Here is a 25,715-nt window from a genome sequence, read left to right on the forward strand (position 1 = left end):
CCCTCTCTGGCGGCCGACAGCTCTCCCTCTCTGGCGGCCGACAGCTCTCCCTCTCTGGCGGCCGACAGCTCTCCCTCTCTGGCGGCCGACAGCTCTCCCTCTCTGGCGGCCGAGAGCTCTCCCTCTCTGGCGGCCGATAGCTCTCCCTCTCTGGCGGCCGATAGCTCTCCCTCTCTGGCGGCCGATAGCTCTCCCTCTCTGGCGGCCGATAGCTCTCCCTCTCTGGCGGCCGATAGCTCTCCCTCTCTGGCGGCCGATAGCTCTCCCTCTCTGGCGGCCGATAGCTCTCCCTCTCTGGCGGCCGATAGCTCTCCCTCTCTGGCGGCCGATAGCTCTCCCTCTCTGGCGGCCGATAGCTCTCCCTCTCTGGCGGCCGATAGCTCTCCCTCTCTGGCGGCCGATAGCTCTCCCTCTCTGGCGGCCGATAGCTCTCCCTCTCTGGCGGCCGATAGCTCTCCCTCTCTGGCGGCCGATAGCTCTTCCGCTCAGGTGGCCGATAGCTCTTCCGCTCAGGTGGGATTTAATGCCTTAAATCCATCTCCCTTAAAAACAACAGATACAAATACAATTCTCGTTTTATTTTCACCATTTTAAATGCAAGTTACCTTACTGACATTCCAATTTACTATTTGACCAATACCAAAAATTCCCAGTTTTTTGTCAGATTAGAGATGATCATGAGTGTCTGTTTATATGTTTGTGTGTGTGTGTATGTTGGGCTAAATATAGGTGGATGGTGCAGAGCTGGAATTGCTGCAGCATCTCCATGACAGTGTGTATCAGCAGGCGACGGAGTGGTACCACCGGCTGAACAGCCGCATCCGAGAGCAGATCAGCCGCCAGTACGGAGCCATGCCTGATAAAGAGAATAATATCCAGGTCTGAACACACTCACACTCAAAAGTTTAGATTTAAATTTTTTGTCATACATAGTAAATGAATAGTGAAGTGATCCAGACTATGAAGGAACACATGTACAACAGAGGAAACTCTTACTCTTCCTTTTCTGGGGTGATCCTGATGAGGGCCAGTTTCAGCATAACATTTTTGATGCTCTTTGTTACTAAACTTAAAGGGGAATTTTATTATTTGTCATTTTTTCCTTTATTTAGTTGAGTAGTTCTTGCTTCTTATAATCTGGATTAGAACATTACTCAAATATTCACTATTCACTGTATACCTGTAACTCTACCTCTTCACTACTTTACTTTAACTGATGCTCTCAAACACTTTATTAAGAGACAAGAAATTCAAGTAATTAACTCTTGATGAGTTCAGCACAGCTGTTAACTGAAAGCCTGAATTCCAGGTGACTCTACCTCATAAAACTGACTGAGAAAATCCAGCAGAGATGTGCAAAACTGTCTAATCTAAGCAAGAGGTGCTGCTTTAAAGAACTTAAAATATAAAACATTCTGGTTTGTTTAAAAATTTCTGTTCACAAAATAATTCCATGTTTTGTTTTTCATAGTCTGGATGGCTTTAGTATTATTCTACAGTGCAGAAGATTTTATTTTTTTACTAAAAAAAAAAATAAAAAATAAAAAATAAAAACCCTAGTAGAGTTTTAAACTTCTGTTTCAGTAAACATATCCATATTTGAAGCCACATTTTGATCATGTAAATAAAAGGCAAATTAAAACTATGCAATATATCATGGTATTGATATTTTTCCCACGTCTAATCAGGGATGTAGAGTACAGGCCAAAAGTTTGGATACACCTTCTCTTTTTCAGTGCATTTTCTTTATTTACTGCTTTGCACACTCTTGGCATCATTCTTTCAATGAGCTTCAAGAGGTGGCCACCTGAAATGAAAAGTTTTCCAACAGTCTTGAAGGAAGGAAGGAGTTCCCAGAGGTGTTTATTAGCACTTGTTGCTCCTTTGCCTTCTTCACTCTGTGCTCCAGCTCACCCCAAACCATCTGGATTGGGTTCAGGTCCAGTGACTGTGGAGGTTCAGCTCATTTTTTTGTTAAGTACATAAAACTCCACATGTGTTCATTCATAGTTTTGATGCTTCAGGGAGAATATACAATGTAAATAGTCATGAAAATAAAGAAAACGCATTGAATAGGCGCTGAGATGTCCAGCGGTCTAAAGCGCTGCCACTATGAGCGGGAGGTCGCAGGTTTGAACCCCTGCTCATGCAGCTTTGCCATCAAGCTGCTGGCGCTCAGAGGGAGCAAAATTGGCCCGGCTCCCTCCGGGTGGGTAGATGGCGCTCTCTCCCCACATCACTCCTAGGGTGATGTCTGCAGCACAGGGCATCTGTGAGCTGATGTATCAGAAACGAGCGGTGCGAAGAAGCGGTGGCTGACTTCACATGTATCGGAGGAGGCATGTGTTAGTCTTCACCCTCCTGGTGTGTTGGGGTATTACTAGTGATGGAGGGAGTCCTAGTGAGTGGGTTGGGTGATTGGCCGTGTAAATTGGGGAGAAAATGGGAAAATTTAGAAGAAAAAAAAAAGAAAACACATTGAATGAGAAGGTGTGTCCAACATTTTAGTGTGTACTGTACCTCTATATGTTATTCCAATCAAATCAAATAAAAAAAAATTGATGCTTACATGCAATAACTGCAAAAGACTAATGCATTAAGTGTGTATATCTGTGTGTGTGTTTTACAGGCAGCTGCTGATGGACCTGCTTGGTGCTGGTGGCTGCTCTCTGTGCTGCAGTTGGATCCGGCCTATCAGACCACAGTTCTGTCCCTTACCTCACTAAAGGACCGGTTAGGACACCTGAGGATCGTACTGGAGTACTTCTCTCAGAGCTGAGCGTCTCTCGCGCCTCTCTCTCGCGTCGCTCTCGCTCTGTAACCGCGCACAGACGCACACTCTACTCTCGCTCTTTTACACGTTATGTGCACGCCACTTGAAAAAAAAAATGCTTAAATATTGAACTTTTTGAGCTCACGGATGAGACTTATTGATTGGTCTGGATGCAGGAGGAGCGTCCCTGTCCTCACGCCGCCTCCGTGCAGCAGCACCTGCCTTTATTTTTTGCTTTACCAGTGGAGATGTTCCTAAAACATGTGCTGTATTTACTTCTGTCGTTGTTTTTGAGGGGGTGAGATTGAGCGGATGTAGAGATACACACAAAGTTGATCAGAGGCAAAGCTCCATGGAATGATTCCTTAATTTAATCCCTCTTAACAAAAATCAGCTGTTCTTATGTTTGGACATGCAGTAAAGTAGAGATACGTTAAATTTTTTGGGGGAAAAAATGATTTGCCCCAAAATTATGAATAAAAGAAAGATTTGGACGAATAATTAATGCTAAAAGAAAATTACATTTTCTACAAAAACATAAAATAAGTGTCAAACATTTATAAAAAAAGAAACAGTGCATCCTACAGTAAACAGGTCTTGCATGGAGGCCTTAAATCCTTAAAAATCAATTTTTTTAAGAACACAAATCATTTTTTGCATTTTTGCTTCCCTTTGGAAATAGGGAATGTTCCTATCTGAAGTTTACTCTAAAGGTACTCCCTTCTACTTGTTTCATATAGAGTTAAGTTGTAAAACAAAACTAAAATCTAGTTTAAAATCAAGTTTTCTTAATGCTTACAAGCTTTTTTTGAAGTGCCAACTCTATAAACAATGAACTATGTTTTCACAGGGCAGGAATACAACCCCAAATCACAACAAATTGGGACAGTATGGTATATATATATTTATATATAAAATAAATCAACAATGTTTGCTACGTTTACTTTGGTTTGTATTTGATTGCAGACAGTATAAACCCAAATTGTTTTACAATTAAAAAAATGTTCTGCTTTGTAGATTAATTCTAAATTCATCCAAACTATGAGGAAAAACATGGAATTATTTATTAAACAAAATAGTGTTAAACAAACCAGAATATGTTTTATATTTTAGATTATTCAAAGTAGCTCCTCTTGCTTAGATGATCAGTTTTGCACATCTCTGCTGGATTTTCTCAGTCAGCTTTATGAGGTAGAGTCACCTGGAATTCAGGCTTTCAGTTAACAGCTGTGCTGAACTCATCAAGAGTTAATTACTTGAATTTCTTGTCTCTTAATATTAATGTTTGAGAGCATCAGTTAAAGTAAAGTAGTGAAGAGGTAGAGTTACAGGTATACAGTGAATAGTGAATATTTGAGTAATGTTCTAATCCAGATGATAAGAAGCAAGAAATACTCAACTAAATAAAGAAACTAAAATACTTTAAGAAAGAATGAAGGTCAGTCAATCTGAAAGTAGAATTTCAAGAACTTTGATAGTATCCTTAAGTGTAGTCACCGCAAAGACCATCAAAAATCATCGTTATGATGATGGAACTAGCACTCATCAGGACCAGCCCAGGAAAGAATAGAAGAGCAAGAGTTTCCTCTGTTGTACAGGATAAGTTAATCAGAGTTACCAGCCTCAGAAACAGCAAGTTAACAGCTCCCCAGATAAGAGCATCTAAATGCTAAATCTTCAGAGTATTTTGGTTTGTTTAACACTTATTTAAGTTACTACATGATTCATTATGTGTTTCTTCATAGTCTGGATCACTTTAGTATTCATTTATAATAAACCTTTTTTTTGCACAGTTTTACAGGCCTGAAATACAGGAATAAAGGAAAATTTAACTAATTAAATGATCTTAGCCAGAAACAAATAATATATCTCTGGTTTATACTGTCAGTCATACTGCAGTCAACAAAAGTCATAGTAAATGTGAACGAAACTCAGATTTTTCATGCATTTTATGTGCCAATATTTTACAATCTTGGGGTAGAATTAAAGCTCATAACTCAAAAGGAGCGGAGTGCATCAAATAAAAAAGAAATGCATTCCTGTTCACGATATTTCATTTACAGAGCATTAGAAATTCCTCTCATAATGTAAGCAGACAGCATGAGCCAAGAAATACTGAATATATGAATATTGCAATAATAATAATAATTGTACAGAATAAACTCCAGAGCTCCTCGTCTCGGCAGATGATTCTTCATATTTTTGCGTTTCCTTTAGTAAATCTTATTAAAAAATATTAAACTGCGAGCAGGATTTTAAGGCATGCTGTATGAGATGATGAGCGTGTTGTGGAGAATTAAAACAGGAGAAGCTGATCTCAGTGAGAAACCTGGAGCTTTTCTGGAGTCGTAGGAACGGTCTGGACGTGCTGTAAGCTCTCAGAAGGTTCAGAAGGTCTCGGGATTTCTCCGTGTCTCTGGAAGGAGATTCGTGCCTTTGGGTCTAACGCCTTAATCCGGTCGGGAAGACACACGGACACTCTTAAGCTCCTGAACTTTTACTTTCTTTCTTCTTTTTTTATTTGATTTTTACGTTGTTGGAATGTTTTACGCTGCGATATTAAGCTCGATTTTGCAAACGGACACAAGCTTGAAGACAAAAACGGACTGTTTTCTCTCCTACTTAAAAAAAAAAAACTGTACGTCTTACGACGTTTGATCAGAGACGTCCTTCAGCTCAAATCTCACAGTTGCACTGCTCTGTATTTATTTTTGTCTTCAGACATCATGATTTCTACCCAGCGCTGAAGCTGATCTTTGTCATATCATTTGTACTCTCCCCTTTTGGTACATGGTGTTGGCATCTGTAGTAAAAAAAAAAATAATTATATGGATATAAATAGGGTACCACTTTAAATTACTGCTCCTTTATTAAGGGTTATAAATAGTTTATAATGGGTTTATAAAGGTTATTAGGTTGTAAATACCTTTTACATTATCATTATACATTAGTAATTTAGTTTAAAATGTAAAACTACTTTAACTACTTTACAGCCAATGAAAACCCAAAAATCAGTGTCTCAGAAAATGTGAATATTATATAAGACTAATTGGTACTTTTGGCAGTGTGGGCAGTGTGCCAAGTCCTGCTGGAAAATGAAATCCACATCTCCATAAAAGTTGTCAGCAGAGGGAAGCATTTAGACTTGATAATTAGACTTGATAATAAAACACAGTGGATCAACACCAGCAGAGGTCATGTCTCTCCATACCATTTTATGGAGATACAGATTTCATTTTCCAGCAGGATTTGGCACACTGCCCACACTGCCAAAAGTACCAACTGATCTTATACAAATTCTAATTATCTGAGATACTGATTTTTGAGTTTTTAGTCAGCTGTAAGCCATAATCAACAACAATAAAAAAATAAAAGCTTAAAATAGATCACTGTGTTTAATGCATTTATATAATATGTGAGTTTCACAAAACTTTTAAACTGAATTACTGAAAAAAGTTATTTTTTGATATTCTAATTTTTTGAGATGAACCTGTATCTAATAAAATTGTATAAATTGTGTTAAATCACAAAATTCAGTTCAGTCATTTGATATGTTAGTTTACACCACATTATGAGCACTGGATAAAGAATTAATCTAGGTAGTTAAATGAATAATGAAGATAACAGAATAGTTATTAACATAAGTATCAGAAAGATCTGAGGTTTTTCATTAATATACTGTAAATGAATGCAGAATCACTATTCAGCTTTCTATGTTATTAAGGCATTTTAACGGTTTCTTAAACTACTTATATACCCTTCAGAAAGGAGTTGTATTTTAAAGGAGAACTCCAGTGTGAAATGGACTTGGGTTGTAGAGAAACATGATAAAGAGTGTGAACTTTTGTGTAAAATCCCACCTCAGTTCTTCTCCAGAATTCCCAAATACAGCGCTTTTAGCCTTAGCCCCCAACAGGCTTACAATGCAAGTGATAGGGGCATATGAGTTGCTGATGCAAAGAAATGGCTGTTTTTAGACCATTAACAATGGTGTAACCTCATTGAGAGCCCTGATATTTAAAATGAGGCACTGAGAACATTAAAATGCAGAGATAGTTTATTTAAAACACTGTTTATACTAGTGGTGTCACAATATTTATATTTTATCGAAATCGATCGAAATTGTGACATGGTCTCGAGCCTCGAAGTCAAAAAGAGGATTGACGATCCCTCCCTCTAAGCTACGCAAATGGCGCATCACACTGTAGCCAACGCCGCGGACATTGTGACTGCTCAAAGAGCGTCCCTTTCTCCAGAGAATGTGGACATAGACTAATCTAAAATTGGCATATGTCTCTCTGCTGTAAAAAAAAAAGAAAATCGAGAATCGAATCGTGACTAAAATTGTCACGATTCGTGGATTTAGAGAATAGTGACACCCCTAGTTTTTACACACAGTACTTTCAGATAGTTCTCCAGGTGCCGCCATCTTGAAATTAAGTCACAATAACTCAACTGAGGATCACAAATAAATAAGTAGAATAGGGGAACAGACTGCAAAATTAATTCTCATATTCTGCCATTGTTGCAATATTTATAACAGTGTTTAATTAACTATCTGTGCACTTTTAAAGCTCTTAAAGTCTCGTTTTAAATGTCAGGGTCCTCAGAATTCCACCACTGAAGTGTGGAGCTACTTTCAGTTTGTTAATGGTGTAAAAATAGCCATTTCTTTGCATGGGTAACACTATGCCCCTATCACTAGCATTGTAAGCCTGTTGGGAGTATCAGCTTAAAGTGCTGTATTTAGGAATGCTGGGGGAGAATGAAGGTGGGTTATTCAACAAAAGTTCAGACTCGTTATCATGTTTCACTACAACCCAAGTTTATTTCACACTGGTGTTCTCCTTTAAAATACAGATTAGGGTTTATAAATCATTTTTTAAAGAGTTCATTAATTTAAAGAGGTTATTATTTAGGTTTTAGGCAGTTACAACACAAGTTAAATGGGTAACTATTTAATCATTTATTTATACTGTTAAACCTCAGATCTTTCCATCAGTCAGCATAGAAAATACAGCTCTGGAAAAAAATAAATAAGGGACCACTTCAGTTTATGAATCAGTTTCTCTTATTTTGCTATTTATAGGTTTATGTTTGAGTAAAATGAGCATTGATGTTTTAATTCTATAAACTACAGACAACATTTCTCCAAAATTCCAAATAAAAATATTGTCATGTATATCATTTATTTGCAGAAAATGAAAAAGAAATAGCTGAAATAAAAAAAAAGATGCAGAGCTTTCAGACCTCAAATAATGCAAAGAAAACAAGTTCATAGTTCAAAGTTCAAAGTTTTAAGAGTTCAGAAATCAATATTTGGTGGAATAACTCTGGTTTTTAATCACAGTTTTCATGCATCTTGGCATCATGTTCTCCTCCACCAGTCTTACAAACTGCTTTTGGATAACTATGTCTATACTCCTGGTGCAAAAATTCAAGCAGTTCAGTTTTTTAATATTTTATTTTAAAGAGGATTTCAATTTGGTAAAATCAAGGAAAATCCTCATTTTAAGTGGTCTCTTATTTTTTTTCCAGCGCTGTACATATCTGTTACTATACTCAGTAGTTTAACTAGATCTAGATTAATTATTTTTCCAGTAATTATTATATGGTTATAAGGTGGTGTATACTAACATAATAAATAAACTTATTTTATTTTCTATATTATTTATTAGATATGTTAACTCTGACTGAAGGAAAAGACAAAAGTAGGATAATCTAAGTAGGAATCACTATTCGGCAAATAGCAGCTCACTATTACCCTTAATATTTGTGCTTTGTGACTGCTTATTATTGTTTAAAAAAAAGAAAAATTACACAACTAATTTAATATTCACTTATAAACTCATGTATAAAACGTTTATAAACTGCTTTATAAAGGAGCCGTATTTTAAGGTGGTACCTATAAATAGATAAGGTAAAATAAACTATTTAAGAGGTCTTTATATGAGGACCTGAGAGAATCAGCTGTTGAAGGGAAGGTTCTGGTGAATAGGCCACCTGAGGGAGCCGTTCTGAAGCTTCTAATGATTGTAAACTGGGGGAAAATGGGAAAGGGTGATTCGTGCCATTAAAACTAATCACATCTGTATCTAACGACTGCTGTTTTTTTATTATTACACTTATTGACCTTAAACAAACCCAAAGGCACAAGCTGCTAGCAACCAGCTGTGTGTAGCAGTGTGTACTATTGGCTCCCAGGCCTAAAGGCCTCTGCATACTTCATGCGGAGACGGCGTTCGCGTGGCTTTAGCGAAAATTGCGTAGAAAACAAACAGCCGCGGACGTCGCACAGGGGCTTCGTTCGCCGTGTCGTGCACATGGAAGCTGGGCGAACTCCACGGCCGAACACACAACGCGCCAACGCCTGTGATTGGTCGTTAAAAAAAAGAGGCGTGCCAAGAAAACAAACATGGACGATTTCGAAGAGAGACTCGCTGAGCAGGTACAGAGTTAGTCACCTTTATGATTCTTCATTGAGAGATACATACCGGAGCTTGTCTAGACAGAACGCGATGGGTGATCGTTTTCCGGTAGTCATGAATCTTAACTTTACTAATGTCACAGCACCCCCTGCAGTTGTGGAGCATACGAGACAAGCAAAGCCAAGCCGCAGAAAGTATGCCAGCTCAAAAGCTTGCGAACGCGCGCTTGACTTCGTGCAATGCTCATGTATCCCGAGGCCTTAACTATAACTAAATGACTACTATTACTAAAAATGAGGGTTATCAACACTAAAACATGTGATTAATATGGAATCAGTAACACCTCAATGTTTGTTTGCATTACATTATAATCATTGGAAAAATACTTAATCTAGCAAGTTAAATTAATAATTCTGTTAAAGTTATTAACAGATATGTTAATGCTGACTGATGGAGAAGATAAGTATTAAGATAAGTATCCAAAGGATCTAAGGTTTTTCAATATTAGGGCTGCAACTAATGATTTTGGTAGGTCATTTTGGTAGTCGACTAATCTGATGATTAATTTTTCGATAAGTCAATTAGTCAACGATTATTTCGGTCATGTCCTCCATCTCTAAAAACATTAGAAACAGCTGAACATGAGATTTAAAAGGCATTTAAATGTCTAGATTTTGTTTAAACGTGGGAAGTAAATATGTAATCTGTTGTGTCTGGGCACATTTGGAAACACACACCGAGTTGAATTTAAACTGTGTGAGTACGATTAGTCGACAAATTTAAATAATTGACATTGATCTAAATGACTGAAATCACGTGGTTGGTGTGGCGCAGTGGATAACACCACTACCTGCTAGTGAGATCTCTCTCTCACTCTCAGGTATAAATAATATATATATATATATACAAAAAACTACTTTATACACTACTGCAATAAAATGAAAATTTTGTTATTGCATACGATATGATACGGCACATCCCTAACTGAGATATTAAATAATACAAGAATTTTAACAGATTTGTAAAAGCAGTCAATGATGTCATGATACTAATAATAATAATGCACTCCACATATCTCCATATATCCAGGATTAAAGTAAAATAAATGATACTGGACAGATATAATCTGTCTCTAGTAGATATATAACGGGAAATGAGTATTTTGCTAAAAACAGCAAAAAAGTTGAACACTGATGTTTAGCAGCAAATAAGAAGTTCTCAGTCATTTAGAGTAAACTTCACTGCAAAGTTTTAAATTAAGGGGTGAAATGAGCCTCCCTGTTTTGCAAATAGTCATACCCATGAGTGTTATATGTAACTAAGCTGTGGCTGTCTTATCTTCACCTCTTTCCTAAGAAAATTAATTAAAATGGGTTGCACGTCTCACAGCCACCACCAGATGGAGACTAAATACTGTGAAATAAATGAAACCAGTCAGTAAAGCTGTGGTTTATGCTGTACTCTATGAGCAGAATGAATGATCTGAGATGTGTTTCAGTGGGAGAGTCTGCGCTGCTGAGAGAGTTAGTGAACAGTGTAGTGTTTGCGCTGCTGATGATCAGGAATAAAGTGGGAAAGTGTTCGGGGTCGGGTCAGACCGACCGGTCAGCCGTACTGCAGACAGAGCACTGAACTCTCAGCTTCAGAGCAGAAAACCAATCAGAGAGAGAGTTTAAAAATATTTATATAAAAAAAAAAGAATTAAAATCCAATTTATTCAGAACTAAACCAGAAACCAGAAACTCTCACACATTAATATTCATAGAATTAGAATTAGAATAACATTAATAGAACGAGAAAGAAAGAGAAAGAGAGAAACGAAAGAGCAAAAGAGATAAAAAGAGAGAAAGAGAGAGGAATGTGCGAAATAGATGGAGAATGAGAAAATGAGAAAGAGAGAAGAAAGAGAGAAACAGATAAAGGGGAGAAAGAAGAAAGAGACCACCTAAAAATGATGAGTTTCTTTGATTTTCCCAAGTTGAAAACCTCTGGAATATAATCAAGAGGAAGATGGATGATCACAAACCATCAAACCACCAAACTGAACTGCTTAAATTTTTGCACCAGGAGTAAAGCAGCATAAAGTTATGCAAAAGCAGTGTGTAAGACTGGTGGAGGAGAACATGATGCCAAGATGCATGAAAAAAACTGTGATTAAAAACCAGGGTTATTCCACCAAATATTGATTTCTGAACTCTTAAATCTTTATGAATATGAACTTTTTGAACGTTTTATTTGCATTATTTGAGGTCTGAAAGTTCTGCATCTTTTTTTTGTTATTTCAGCCATTTCTCATTTTCAGCAAATAAATGCTCTAAATGACAAATATTTTTATTTGGAATTTGGGAGAAATTAGAAATGTCTGTAGTTAGAATAAAATAAAATAAAACATGTTTTTACTCAAACATAAACCTATAAATAGCAAAATCAGATAAACTGATTTAGAAACTGAAGTGCTCTCTTGTTTTTTAGTTTCCACAGCTGTAAATATAGAGAAATATATAAAAAGAGAGAAAACAAGAGAGATAAATAGATAGAAAGAATGAGAAAAAGAGAGAAAAGAGAAAAAAGGGAGAGGAAGGAAGGAAATGGGGGAAAGGGAGAAATAGAAGAAAGATGGAAAGATAGAGGAGATAAAAATAGAGCAAGAGAGAGAGAGGGGGAGCTAGAAAAATATACACAGATCTCTTGGTCTCCTTTTTTTTCCAGAGCTGTAAATATAGAGAGAATATATAAAAAGAGAGATAAATAGATAGAAAGAATGAGAAAGAGACAGAAAAGAGAAAAAAAGGAGAGGAGATGAAGGAAATGGGAGAAAGGGAGAAATAGAAGAGAGATTGAAAGATAGAGGAGATAAAAAGAGAGCAAGAGAGAGAGAGAGAGATAGAAAAGTAGACACAGAAGAGGGCAAGAAAGACAAAAGAGAGAGCGAGAGAGAGATATAGACGGAGAAAATAAAGAAACCTAAAATATAAGGAGTAGAAAGTTCAGATAATTGTGTGAAAATTACATTACATTACATTACATTACATTACATTACATTACATTACATTTGGCAGACGCTTTTGTCCAAAGCGACTTACAATAGTCAAGTACAATGTAAAATAAGTTTAAAGGTAAAAACATCTTTGGATAGGGATAAAAGGAGGACAAAGGGGAATAATAGGATAGAGGAGTGAAGGAGGGGAAGAAGGAAATGAGGTTAGAAGTAGTTAGTGTGTTAGAGGTGTTAGGAGAGTAAGTGCTCTTTGAAGAGCTCGGTCTTAAAAATGTAAGAAGTAGAAGTAAAAAGCTGTCTAAAAAAATATATACTCCAGTAGAGCTCCAGAGCTGAGTGCGTTGTGTCAAAATAAAAGTCACAAAAAACTAAAATGATTACTCGAGGCACAGAAAATTAATCTATAATTTTTTTTAATTAAGTAACTTGATTTACTCAAGTAATCGTTTCACCCCTATGCTCCCGTAAAGTATAGATAACCAACATTTCTACTTCTACTAAGATAAAAATATTGGCACTTCTTATTATTGACACCTCTGTGAATAGCATTTCAATCTGCAATGCACTTTCTGGATGCAACTATTTAACTTTTGCAATTATTTAAAGAGAGTAGAATTAGTTTTCCATGATCTCTTTGGATCTCTTTAAGCATTTCTACTGATGCTGAGGTTAAATCTGGGATGGAGCAGATCTGTGTGTAACAGAGTGTTTCTGTGATGCAGCTCAACATGAAACATCAAAGCTCATTAAAGGCACTGGCAGGAGAACAGCACTGAGAGCTAAATTGATCCATCACCCACCTTCAGATCCCTCCGCCCGCGGCCCTCTGAGGGAGGATGACAGCCATTTTGTATTTAATAAGTCATCACAAAGGACCCAGTGCTCTGGAGCAGAGTGTGTGTGTGTGTTATTTGTGTGTGTGTGTGGGGAGGAGTGTGTGAGAAGGCATCTGAAAGAGCTCATCAGTCCATGTTGTGAAAATCATTAAGATATGTTGAGAATTATACAAGATACATGATAAAAGTAGATAAATTAGGTAAGCGCAGAATACTTGGCAACTAGCTAAAATTAAAGCTAAAAAAAAAACAGAGAATAATAATAATAATAAATACCAAACAGTGACTTTAATGATTTTAAGTCAAATTTCAATGTTTCCTCAAACAGTGGAACAGCAGGGTGTTTTTTAAAGGTAGTGGCAGGGAGTGAGGGAGAGAGCCTGCAAACAGCCAACAACAAACGGCAGGTTTAAGTTCATTTTTATGCCCTACTCACATAAATTAAAAAACAGATGACATGTCTCTCCAAATCATCACTGATTGGTGGAAACTTCACACTAGACCTCAAGCAATTTGGACTGTGTGTCTCTCCACACAAATTTACTGATGATCAGTGATGGTTTGGAGAGACATGTCATCTGCTGGTGTTGATCCACTGTGTTTTATTATCAAGTCTAAAGTCAGTGCAGTTTTGTTTTTCCACAAAATCTTACAGCACTTCATATCTTACAGCTTCCCTCTGCTGAAAACAACTTTTATGGAGATGCGGATTTCATTTTCCAGCAGGACTTGGCACACTGCCCACACTGACAAAAGCACCAATTGGTCTTGTTATATAATATTCTAGCTTTTCGTTGTCTGTAAACCATAATCATCAACAATAAAAGAAATGATAAAACACTTAAAATAGGTCACTCTGTGTGTAATACATCTTCATAATATATGAGTTTCACATTTTGAACTAAATTACTAAAATAAATTAACATTTTAATGATATTCTAATTGTTTAGATGCACCTGTATATATACACTGGAATTTTTGCACCAGGAGTAAAGCAGCATAAAGTTATCCAAAAGCAGTGTGTAAGACTGGTGGAGGAGAACATGATGCCAAGATGCATGAAAACATGAAAATTGTGATTAAAAACCAGGGTTATTCTACCAAATATTGATTTCTGAACTCTTAAAACTTTATGAATATAGGTCTATAGGTCTGAAAGCTCTACATCTTTTTTGTTATTTCAGCCATTTCTCATTTTATGCAAATAAATGCTCTAAATTATAATAAATGTTATTTGGAATTTGGGAGAAATGTTGTCTGTAGTTTATAGAATAAAAAAACACAAATGTTCATGTTTAGACTTTGTTTAGTTTTGTGTATCTGTTACAAATATGGATTATTAAATGCAATTCATCATGGTCACTCTGCTTCAGTTAGCAATCAGTACATAAAATGCAAATGTTTCATTACATTGGTTTTGACCAAAAACCTTTATTTCAGTGCACTTCTAGTCTAAGTGCTGATAATTAGTTGGGCCCAAATTTAATGACATTTCCATGGTGTCGGTCAGAGATAGAGGGGTGGAAAAACAGAGATACACAGCTTTTCTGCTCACCTCCCACAGCCAATCAGGATTAAGGCTGCTGACAGCTTCTCAAACAAAGTGCTAAGTTTTTAATTTCCGCGCAAATCCGTCTCGAGTCACTTTTTCCCTTTTTTTTGTAGAGAAAAGGATTATTAACGTGAATAACGGGGGATTCGCAGACACTTGTTTATGTGCTATGAGCTGTGCTATGAGATGCAAATACTTCCCAGTGATGGAGTGAGGATGTGCGAAGGATGTCAAAAAGTTGCTGAATTATATTCACCCTCTCTTTCTTTCTTTCTCTTTTCTCTGTCTCTCTCTCTCTTTTTGTCGTTTTTGAGGGATAATGGGCGAGTGAAGGCAGTGAGAGCTGATAAACCTGGCCTGTTTTACGCCAGCCTAATCCTGCCCCCCCCCCACCGTCGCGTCAATACGCTGATAAACCTTCAAACAGGAGCACAAACACATCCACGGCCTCGCTCTCCAGCCACACAGCGCTAACGCTAATTATACACCCACAGACACACATAGACCAATCACACCGCGAGTCACGCTGCCTCGGGTCGACACCGACGAGACGAGTCGGGATGCTGTAATCCCAAAACTGTACACAAAGCCTTAAGGAGTAAAAAAACACACACACACATACACACACAGTACACACACACACTGAATAAAGTAATAAAGTTACTGCAAATAAGTGTGGATTAGCCAGCTGAACCAGATTCTGAAGGAGAATTTTTTTATCATTATTATTTAATTTTATTTCTTCTAATTTTCTCCCCAATTGTCCCACACATTCAGCTGTATATCCCCCTATCACTAGTGATCAGGGGTGTCACAATTCTCTAAATCCTCAATTCGATTTTATTTACGGCTCACCCTATTTATTTTAGGGTCACGATTCTATGCGATTCCCGATTTTCTTTTTTTTTTTTTCTTTTTTTTTTACCTCAGAGAGGCCTATGCCAGTTTTAGATTAGTCTATGGTCATTCATTGGTTTGATTCATCAAATTTACAATATCTTATTTCAAAAGGTGGGCTTGATATAAGTGATGCAAAGTGATACAAGTGATCTGTAATACACCACATTAGGCACTAACGGTCAAATTTAAATAATTGAATTAAGATATTGGTAATGCCATCTAGTGTTTTTTTTTAGTAGCAGCAGTGTGCACTATTAAAACAGCAATGTGCAACATAACAAAATAAATTATAAAAAAAATACAGGAACAGTCATGTAAAAAAATAATAGAATAATTAGAGCCTTAACAAACTGAACTCTATCCTACTATAACAGTTAAACATGACAAATAAGACTTTAAGACTTTTTCGGTCCCTGAGAATGATACGTTTTTTTCTTTATTAAAGATATATTATTAACTTTATCTGAGAGAAAGATGCTCCTTAAGGTACCAAAACTATTAACACTTGAGGCTAGACAAAACAATTGTTATTTTTATATTAAAAAAACAATTTTTAGGAAGATGAGAATGTCCACATTCTCTGGAGAAAGGGTTGCTCTTTGAGCTACAGTGTGCTGCGCCATTTGCGTCGATCCTCTTTTTGACTTCAATGCTCGAGACCATGACATAATTTCGATTGATTTCGATGAAATATCGAAATCGTGACACCACTACTAATGATGCCACAACACAAGGAGGGTGAAGACTAGCACACGCCTCCTCCGACACATGTGAAGTCAGACTCTGCTTCTTTTTGAACTGCAGCTGATGCAGCATTACCGAGTAGCATCACAGCGCTAACACTTGGAGGAAAGTGCAGTGACTCTGTTCTGATACATCAGCTCACAGACGCAGCCTTGTGCTGATCAACATCACCCTAGGAGTGATGAAAGAGGGGAAAGAGTGCCATCTACTATACCCACCCAGACAGAGCAAGGACAATTGTGCTCTCTCAGGGCTCCGGCAGCTGATGGCGACTTGCATGACCAGGATTCAAACTAGCGACCTCCCGATCATGTGGTCCAAATCTGATATTTATTTTAGGCTGATCACACAGTCTTTATAAATATGACCCACCAATGCGATTATATAGATGATCCACATCTGCTACAGCATTATATACAACCCCAATTATGCAACAAAGTCAGAAACATGTGGACAAAACTATTAAAATATAGAGCAGTGTTTACTTTACATCATTTAATTTAACTTTATTTAATCGAAGACAGTATAATCAAACCGTATATTTTATGTTCGGTCTGCTTAACTTTTATCATTATATTTAATTTATTAATATACTTCTATTCCTGCATTTCTGTCCTGCGACACATTCCAAAAAAAGTTGAAACAAAAAAAAATGGCCATTCAATATGTGTTATTAAAATCTGATACAAATTTGATTTGTGGCAACGTGACTCTGTCTGAAAGGCCAGATGAGAATTTATGCAACTTTAAGTTTTTTTTTTTTTTTTAAGAAAAAAAATGAGGAAAAATACAATGAGAATACAGGAAAATGGACAACAGTGGTGATTTAAGGACTTTAGTAAAGAAAAACAAGGTAACAGGGACCCAAAATATTTGGGATGATGTTGCTGTTTCAATAAAACCAGTAGGCTTGTGTTGCAGCTGTGTGGTGTTCCTAATAAATTGGCCAAACAAGGCTATAGATCTTGGCTGCATTATCAAATGAAAAAAGGGAAAAAAACGAATAAATGTTTCTTTTTGCAGTGAGACTCGATCAAATTCGGTGTTAAGGTAAGAGGCAGCCATAAATCATACATAGGGCTAGACATTCTGATCTCTAGGGTTAAAGTGAAACTTAACGTGAAGCATTGCTCGGTCATGAACATCCATCACTTACTCAGTGTGAACAGTTCAGACAGACATCAGATATGAGTCACATTAAAAAGATTGTGTGATCAAACTAAACTAAATATTAGATTTGGTCAGAAAATGGGAATCGGGCCACTTTTACCAATACACTCTGAATACGTTAAATCCAGGTTAACCAACTACTTTTAAGCTAAGCAGAAAATGCTGGAGGTTTGTGTTGTTTTTTTATGTTCCTTCATTGGAGCAGCTCCAGAATGACACCGGGTTTACAGAAGCGTCTCTCAGTCGCTGTGAGCGAGAGATAAAAGTCTCAGAGAGAAGAAAAGACAAAAGAAAGACCTTTAGACCTGAACCATGAAACAATGTGAAGCGACATCAGCGCAGAGTTTGTGAAGAAAGTGACCTTTTCTGCATACAGTAACTAAAACACATTACAGACGACAGACCAGATAGAGACCGGGGGAGGGGGAGGGGTGTGTGTGTGTGTGTGTGTGTTCAGAAAAGACACTGGAGGGATTTCAGATACACTGACATGCCAAAAGTCATGGGACAGCATTACATAGTAAAGTGATCCTGAAGTAGACCCCTCACAATCCCTTTTTTATTATTAGTATGATGTCTAAGTTTTAATTGCAATAAACAATATTAATTTAATTTTAAGACCATTTGTGCCACGGACATATTGATAATATAATATCATAATAATACATTGACACCCTTTTTTTAAAGAACATCTACCATTTTATTGTCCAAGGTTATTCACACAATGCAATTGGAGAATGAAACAATACATTTCGTAATAAATAAGATAAAAAAAATATGTTTTTAAAAATATATATTAAAATTTACCAGCTCATTCAGGTTAATGGGCTCTCCTAAATAAAACGTATACATAACGTGTAAATATTGAGGTTAGAATAAAAGACTGAGATCATGTCTAAATATTAAATGATAAACTGATCATTTTAGCATGTGGAATACCATCAAACAGATGGACGAGCTGGGCGATCTTTACAATTAATGAGGTTAATTTCGAATTAAAGCTTTAATGTGATTTTCAAAATGGAGTAATTGCGATTAATCGCAGAAAACACTTGTGAAAAACAATAAAAATCTCTCCTGCAAAGTTTTCTTTTGTGAATTAATTATGTGTTTTGAATAATTGATTAACTCAACGAGTCGACTCAACCCAAAGCCTCTGAACATCAAACAGATAAATAGATAAAGACTTTTTTTTTTTTTTTTTTTTTTACAGGTAAACCTAGCTTTGAACCATTTCTTTGTCATCTGTACTCAGATTTATGAGTAGGGGGGAAACAATCTATTATAATCGAAACTTATAATCGATTTTTTTTTTTCTTTTTTTAAGGCCATAATCGCCCAGAACTAGATGGAAGGAAGCGTGTAAAGTGCGAGCCAAATGCATTCAATCTAACATGATCGGGAGCAACCTCTTGAGACACATTATACTGACATGAATATAATATATAATATAATAACTGGATCAAAAGGTTTTGCCTAGCTTTCCCTGCAGCAGCTACATACTGTAAATGTAGAAAGTATGGAAAAGCCTCTGGATGAAGCGACGAAGCCAAATGGATTTTTTGGCCTTTCAGATTCAGAAAGGTCACGACCCCGGCTAAAGCACACTACAGTAGCGCCATGCTAATGCCGGCCAGCCGGAAAGGTAATGCGGTGCATGCGGCTTCAAAGCGGGAAAAAGGAGACTTTAAAAAGGATTAAAAAGAGGGAGAAACGAGGGAATATGTGGAGAAAAAGGTGAAAGACTTCAGAACATGGAGTAGATATTTCTCTCCTCGGCTTTACGCCGGCCTCCTCCGGAGACGCATTCATTCCAACAAACATTTAAAGGAACACGTCTGATAAACATCTCTTTCATGTTTAGCTCATATTTTTCCACCAACCTGCAAGATCAGCGATCTCCGGCACGTCGGCCGCAGCTGCCATGTGGGGAGTCGAGTTTCACCAAGGCAAGGTGGATTTTACAGATAAGAGAAATGCAGGCTGGCTGCTCTGATTTCACAGAGGAGACTGACAGCTGGTGACCCTGAGTTTCTGCAGAACAGGACTTTTTATTACACTGTAAGAGCAACAGCGCTGTAGCTAGGAGCCCGTGAGTGTAGAGTGTTTATGCAATTAGTTTTTAACAATATATTAAAATTTACCAGCTCATTCAGGTTAATGGGCTCTCCTAAATAAAACATATACATAATGAGTAAATATTGAGGTTAGAAAAAAAAGACTGAGATCATGTCTAAATATTAAATGATAAACTGATTATTTTAGCATGTGGAATACCATCAAACAGATGGACGAGCTGGGCGATCTTTACAATTAATTAGGTTAATTCGAATTAAAGTTTTAATGTGATTTTCAAAATGGTGTAATTGCGATTAATCACAGAAAACAATTGTGAAAAACAATAATATCTCTCCTTCAAAGTTTTCTTATGTGATGTTTTAAATAATTGATTAACTCAATGAGTCGCCTCAACCCAACAGCGCTGTAGCTAGGAGCCTGTGAGTGTAGGGTGCTTATGCAGTTGGAAATAGGGATGGAAGGTATATTTTATATCAAAACGAATCAAATGTGTTTATATAGTGCATTTTACAATTGTCAGTCACAAATCAGAGAATTATAGAAATCATGTTTCTTGGAGCCTTCATGTCTATGTTACCTTCTGGCTTTCTCCTCTTACAGTTGCATCTTAAAAAATTATCACTGAAAGTCATTGAAACTTTATTACACACAGAGTGATCTATTTTAAGTGTTTATTTATTTTATTGTTGATTATTATGGCTTACAGCTGAAGAAAACTCTAAAATCTGTATCTCAGAAAATTTTAATATTGGCAGTGTGGGCAGTGTGCCAAGTCCTGCTGGTAAATTAAATCCTCATCTCTATAAAAGTTGTCAGTAGCAGAGGGAAGCATGAAGTGCTGTAAGATTTTGAAGAAAAACTGATAATAAAACAAAGTGGATCAACACCAGCAGATGACATGTCTCTCCAAACCATCACTGATCATCAGTAAATTTTACATTTCATTTGTAAATGAAGGGAGCAGAGTCTGGAGGAAGAGTGGAGAGACACACCGTCCAAACTGCTCGAGGTCTAGTGTGAAGTTTCCACCAATCAGTGGTCTGTGGCAGGTGACAGGAGAGTCCAGTGGTTAAGTATGCATCAATGTGAGGCTGAACAGGTGGGCAGGCAGTCATTATCTCAAAAATAAAAAGGGTGCAGAGATGGAAATAGTTATTTGGATTAATGTAGTACAGAGAATATAAACAGATGATCAGAGTGTGTAGCTAGAGAGAGCCAGAGAGAGCCAGAAGGTAACATAGACAGGGGTCATCCTGAGACCCTGACATACATCCACTCCACCATCAACCACAGGTCTAGTGTGAGCTGTTATGGTTGCATGCTGAGTGCTAACAGCTGGTCATAAGTTAGTTTTTATGCAGTATTAAGTAAATGGTACAGATACTGGTATAAGCCCTGCAACCCCCACCTATTTACTACTGAGAATTTCAAATACGTCCATAGAGTAAAACTAATCACCATTTTTTTTTATCTGTGCATCATTAAAAAAAAAAAAAAAAAAAAAAAAATTATATATATATATATATATATATATATATGCTTCAAGTCAAGTCAAGTCAAGTCAAGTAGTTTTATTGTCAGTACTGCATATGTACAGGACATACAGAGAATTGAAATTACGTTACTCTCCTTCCCAATTTTACAGCAAGTACAGATAATAGATATAATAAAGGAGAATGGGAGACACTATGGGTACAATACAGCAGGGACACAAATAGACATACATGAGACAAAAACAAGTTGCAGTAATGTGGGGGACAAATAGATATATAAATATAAGTAAATAAGTAAAAATAGATATATAATTATAATATAAAAGAGTGGGAGACACTATATGTTCAATACAGCAAGACACAATAAACATACGTAAGACAATAGTGCAATATTGATGGTGATTGAGGTGGAATGACAGTAAAAATGGTAAATAACAGTAGTGCAAATACGGTATATGGTATATAGCTTAAGGCTTGTTTGGAAAAGCGGGAAAAAAAATGTAGGTAACTGTGAGTAACAACAAAACTTAACATAACAAATTGACTGCTGCATTTTACTACATTACACTAATAATTACACGATAACATAATTCTCCTGACTGTTTCGTTAGTAGATCGGTATTAGTGCTTCAGTAGTCGAAAAATTGGTGTTTTATTTTGGTTAAATAAAATGGTATGAAATTAACATATGTCCTTTGAGTAAAACTAATCTATATTTTTTATCTGAGCATTATTTCTTAATGTTGAAAAATATGCTTGTTTGGACAAGAAATTTTTTTTTTTGTAAATGTGACTAATAACAAAAGTCAAACAAATGAGTTGTTGCATTTCACTATTGTTACACTAATAATTACACGATTACATAATGCTGCTTACTGCTTCATTCTAAGTAGGTATCAGTATTAGTGCTTCAGTAGTCAGAAAATTGGTGTTTTATTTTGCTAAATAAAATAGTATGAAATTAGCATAACATTAACAGTATCTGTACATTATTTCTTTTTTTTTATGCTGGTTTGGAACGAATAATTGGGACTAATAATTACCCTGCTACATGCAGTATCGGCTCCTCATTGCTTAACCCTCCTGTTATGTTTATTTATCAGAAACAGCAATCAATGGTGTTCTGGGGTTAATTTGGCCCGGTGCATGTTTAATTATCCAAAAGACATCTGTAACCAATAAAATCCTTACAAACATTGTAAATATTTTTTTACTATCTTTATTGCTAATTATTCTATCAATATTTAGTGCAATGGCATTCCTTACCTCTAACAGGTAATGCTTCAATTAGGATTATTTACTCATTTTTCATAAAAAATACATGTTCAGACTTTTTTTAATGTTTCACTACTTTCACTACTATTACTTTTGAAAGACCAACATATAAAACAATAGTTGTACATAACATTCAAACATAACATTGCAATATAGTTTTAGCTTTAGTTTTTGCAGGGGTGATTGTTGCAAATATGTGAGTTGAACCATTTTAATATTATATGTTGACTAAAATAATTAAGGAAAGCAGAAGATGTTTCATAGTAAAAAAAATACTTTTAACTATTTTTCCTAGATCTTCAAACTTTGAAATGGGTCAAATTGACCCTCAACACAACAGGAGGGTTAATTCTAATAATAAGTAGTTATCAGAATTAATTCTAAGTAGGTATCATTATTAATATATAAGTATAAAAACGCATATCTGGTAATTTTACATGTTAAAGAAATGTGATACATAGGAATGTTTGCCAAAAAGCACATTATTAATTTACTCAGAGATTAAAAATTCAAACTGAAGTTTCTGTTAAAAACACACCAAAACTAACACACCAGACGGAATGGCTTTCTAGTAATGAGGATGCATGGGAGCATCACGGCTAATTTAAAGTGTCACATTAGGAAGCGATGGAGGTGAGGACAGGCTCGTTAAAAATCGATTCTGGCCGCGGGGCTGAAAGTCACGGGCGCTGTGTGTGGAGGTACCTGGCCGGGATTCACAGTGTCCGCGGTGGACTGAGCTCGGTGAGGCATGATACCGCACACGGCCGGGGCGAGCGGCGAGCCGCGTGAACACGACGCTTTGGCCGAGGGCCTAACCGGCCTTTTTGTCTCTGACTGATGAGAACGAGCTCGTCTGTCCTCATCATCGCCTCGCTGCTCTCTTTCTGCTGGCTGGACTTCACTGTGAGAGCTGAGCCGGTGGCGGCTGTTCTGGAGGCAGCGGGGGAATTAGATTACTCCTGCAGAGCAGCCGGGCGGGGCGGGGTGGGGTGTGTTTGGCTGGGGAGGGAATAAGTAAAGCCACGGCTTGTCGGATGTACGAGATCGATGGGAAAATGAAAAGGCTTGTAGTTTTCCCCGCTGAATAGAGCTGAGTTGTGGATGGAAGCATGGGAAATGGTAAAATGCATGTTTTGCTTTGCTGAAAGGGGGATGAGATCTGATGGCTCTTAGTTTCTTTGCTGTTTGCTTCAGTAGACTGAACAGTTGGTGTTTTATTTCGGTTAAATAAAAGTAAAAATGCTTTACTTGAAAGGACCATTTAGATTTAGATGCCTCATAGATGTTCAACTAACATTAAACTGAACATCCATGTAATGCATCTAAACTCTCAGCTAAATGTGAATGATTCTCAATGCCTTATCCTTTATCTTAAACCTAAAATCAGCCCTAAAACCTAACATTAAACTAAAACTTAAACCCTATATCTTACTCTTAAAGGTTAGGGTTAGACGTAGAATAACAATCAATCAAAGAATTCCTGTAACATGTTAGTTGAGCACCTACGAGGCATCTACAATGGACCACTCAAATAAAGTGTTACCAATAAAGTCAGCTTTAAGTGTTTGTATTTTTAAGCTATAAGTTACGTTACAATGTTAGCAAACACTATAGAGAATTTCAGTGAAAGCTTTTTTAAAATACCATGATATCCTGTAGTCAACACTGAGCCATTTTGTCTATTTTGGGAATAGAATTTGTTCCCAAATGTAGCTTAAGCTGGAGTTACACTACATAGCTTTTAGCCAGATTTTAACACTGTTTTCCAGTCGTGGTCAGTCTGTGTTAGTTATCTCTAGTCTGTAGACTCTGGTGCAGTCAGAGCTGTCCATCAGAGTGAAAGTTGTGTAGTGTATGATGAGTTGAGACTCAATTTTTAGCCTTAAAATCGCATCTGACTTCTGTCGCATCAAACATTCTATATTTTTAACCCAATTTCGGGTGAAATATGGCAGTGTAAACTCTTCACCAACTGCAGTTCTGAACCCACTCAATCAACAGCCAATAAAAAAACAGACCATAAATCCTAGCATAGAGGATTTCAAACCTCTCTGAAGTCATCCTCAGCATCTTCCTAAAACCAGCCCTGTCTTCTGCATTACTACAACAAAAGTGACACTGTAAAATGGTCTAACTATAGATATTCAATCGTGTTAGATGCATATAACAGAATTAACTGTTTATCAGTAACAAAAGCCCAAACACAGTGGGTCACATATAAACTAATTACAGCTTTTTCCAAATGTTCTGTTCCATCATTTAACATTAGCACTATTGCAGCAGCTGGAGTTGCTACTGCTGCACCATTTGTATCCACCGAGTGTGCACCAAGACCATGGAGACAACTCTACCCGACCCAGCACTCTAACCAATCAAACACCCTACTTAACCCAGCACTTTAACCAATGCAGCACTCTAGCCACCACTTTAACCAATTCACCACTCTACCCAACCCAACACTCTACTCAATCCAACACTTTACCCAACCCAACACTCTACCCAACCCAGCACTCTACCCAACCCAGCACTCTACCCAACCCAGCACTCTACCCAACCCAGCACTCTACCCAACCCAGCACTTTAACCAACCAGCACTCTACCCAACACACCACTCTACCCAACACACCACTCTACCCAACACACCACTCTACCCAACACACCACTCTACCCAACACACCACTCTACCCAACCCAACAATTTAACCAATCCACCACTTTAACCAAAAAGAAAGCGTGTTGTGCTTTCCTTTATATACACAGGTGTTATGCAGCAGTATGGGTACAACAGATTACACTGGTGATTCCTGTATCTACTTGTAACAAACTTTTTCTAAAAAAAAAGATTAATTACATTATTTTAGGAGACTCTAACCAGCCATCAGCTTATGATTAATAAATGAAACATCATAAATCATACAATATGCACAAAATATGTATTCCCACCCAAAAGTATTTATAATTTAATTGGTACACAACCAATTCTCAGCCTGAGTTTATATCATCTTTGAGTATAGTCCCTGAGCCTTAAACCTGTGAGCCTTTGTTTGAAACAAAAACAAAAAATGGAAAATAAATAGATTAATAAAATAAAATAATAAAAAGCACTGATCTTACCAGGGGAGTAGTCAAAGTTCTTGAAGTGTTGATTCACAGGGCCTTAGTAGTAGTAGTAGTAGTAGTAGACCAGTCTGAAGCCAAGCAGAGAGATCAGCTTTGAATCATCTTTGTCTCCAAGACCCTCCATTCTACTGTCCACAGCCCATCCAAACCCAAGACTGTAAAGTAATACACAAAAAATCCTTCAACAAATAGAAAATCACCATCAATATCAGACCAAAACCATTTTAGAAAACATTCACTCTACTGTTCTGCTTACATTTGGATTAAAACTCTTGGGTTTCCCAATGAAAGGACTCAACATATTCAAACACACTGTTTGTATCACCTGTACCTGTTAACAATGGC

The 25,715-nt window shown here is 36.9% G+C and overlaps 1 protein-coding gene and 1 long non-coding RNA gene across 2 annotated transcripts in view; one reads left to right on the forward strand and one right to left on the reverse strand.

Annotated features, from left to right (window-relative positions):
• Positions 1 to 8,867, forward strand: part of lonrf1 (LON peptidase N-terminal domain and ring finger 1) — a 36,047-nt gene extending 27,180 nt beyond the window's left edge. The window contains exons 12-13 of the mRNA XM_022684309.2: positions 730 to 879; positions 2,630 to 8,867. Coding sequence (XP_022540030.2) covers positions 730 to 879; positions 2,630 to 2,779 — 300 coding nt within the window. The 3' untranslated portion in view covers positions 2,780 to 8,867. The remainder of the gene's footprint in view (positions 1 to 729; positions 880 to 2,629) is intronic.
• Positions 122 to 25,715, reverse strand: LOC125804703 (uncharacterized). The gene is made up of 3 exons (XR_007440859.1): positions 25,627 to 25,715; positions 25,365 to 25,525; positions 122 to 542 (listed from the first exon to the last, which is right to left on the reverse strand). It is a non-coding gene; the product is annotated as an uncharacterized LOC125804703 (long non-coding RNA).

Source organism: Astyanax mexicanus, chromosome 10 (genome assembly GCF_023375975.1).
Source record: "Astyanax mexicanus isolate ESR-SI-001 chromosome 10, AstMex3_surface, whole genome shotgun sequence".
Classification (NCBI taxonomy): domain Eukaryota; kingdom Metazoa; phylum Chordata; class Actinopteri; order Characiformes; family Acestrorhamphidae; genus Astyanax; species Astyanax mexicanus.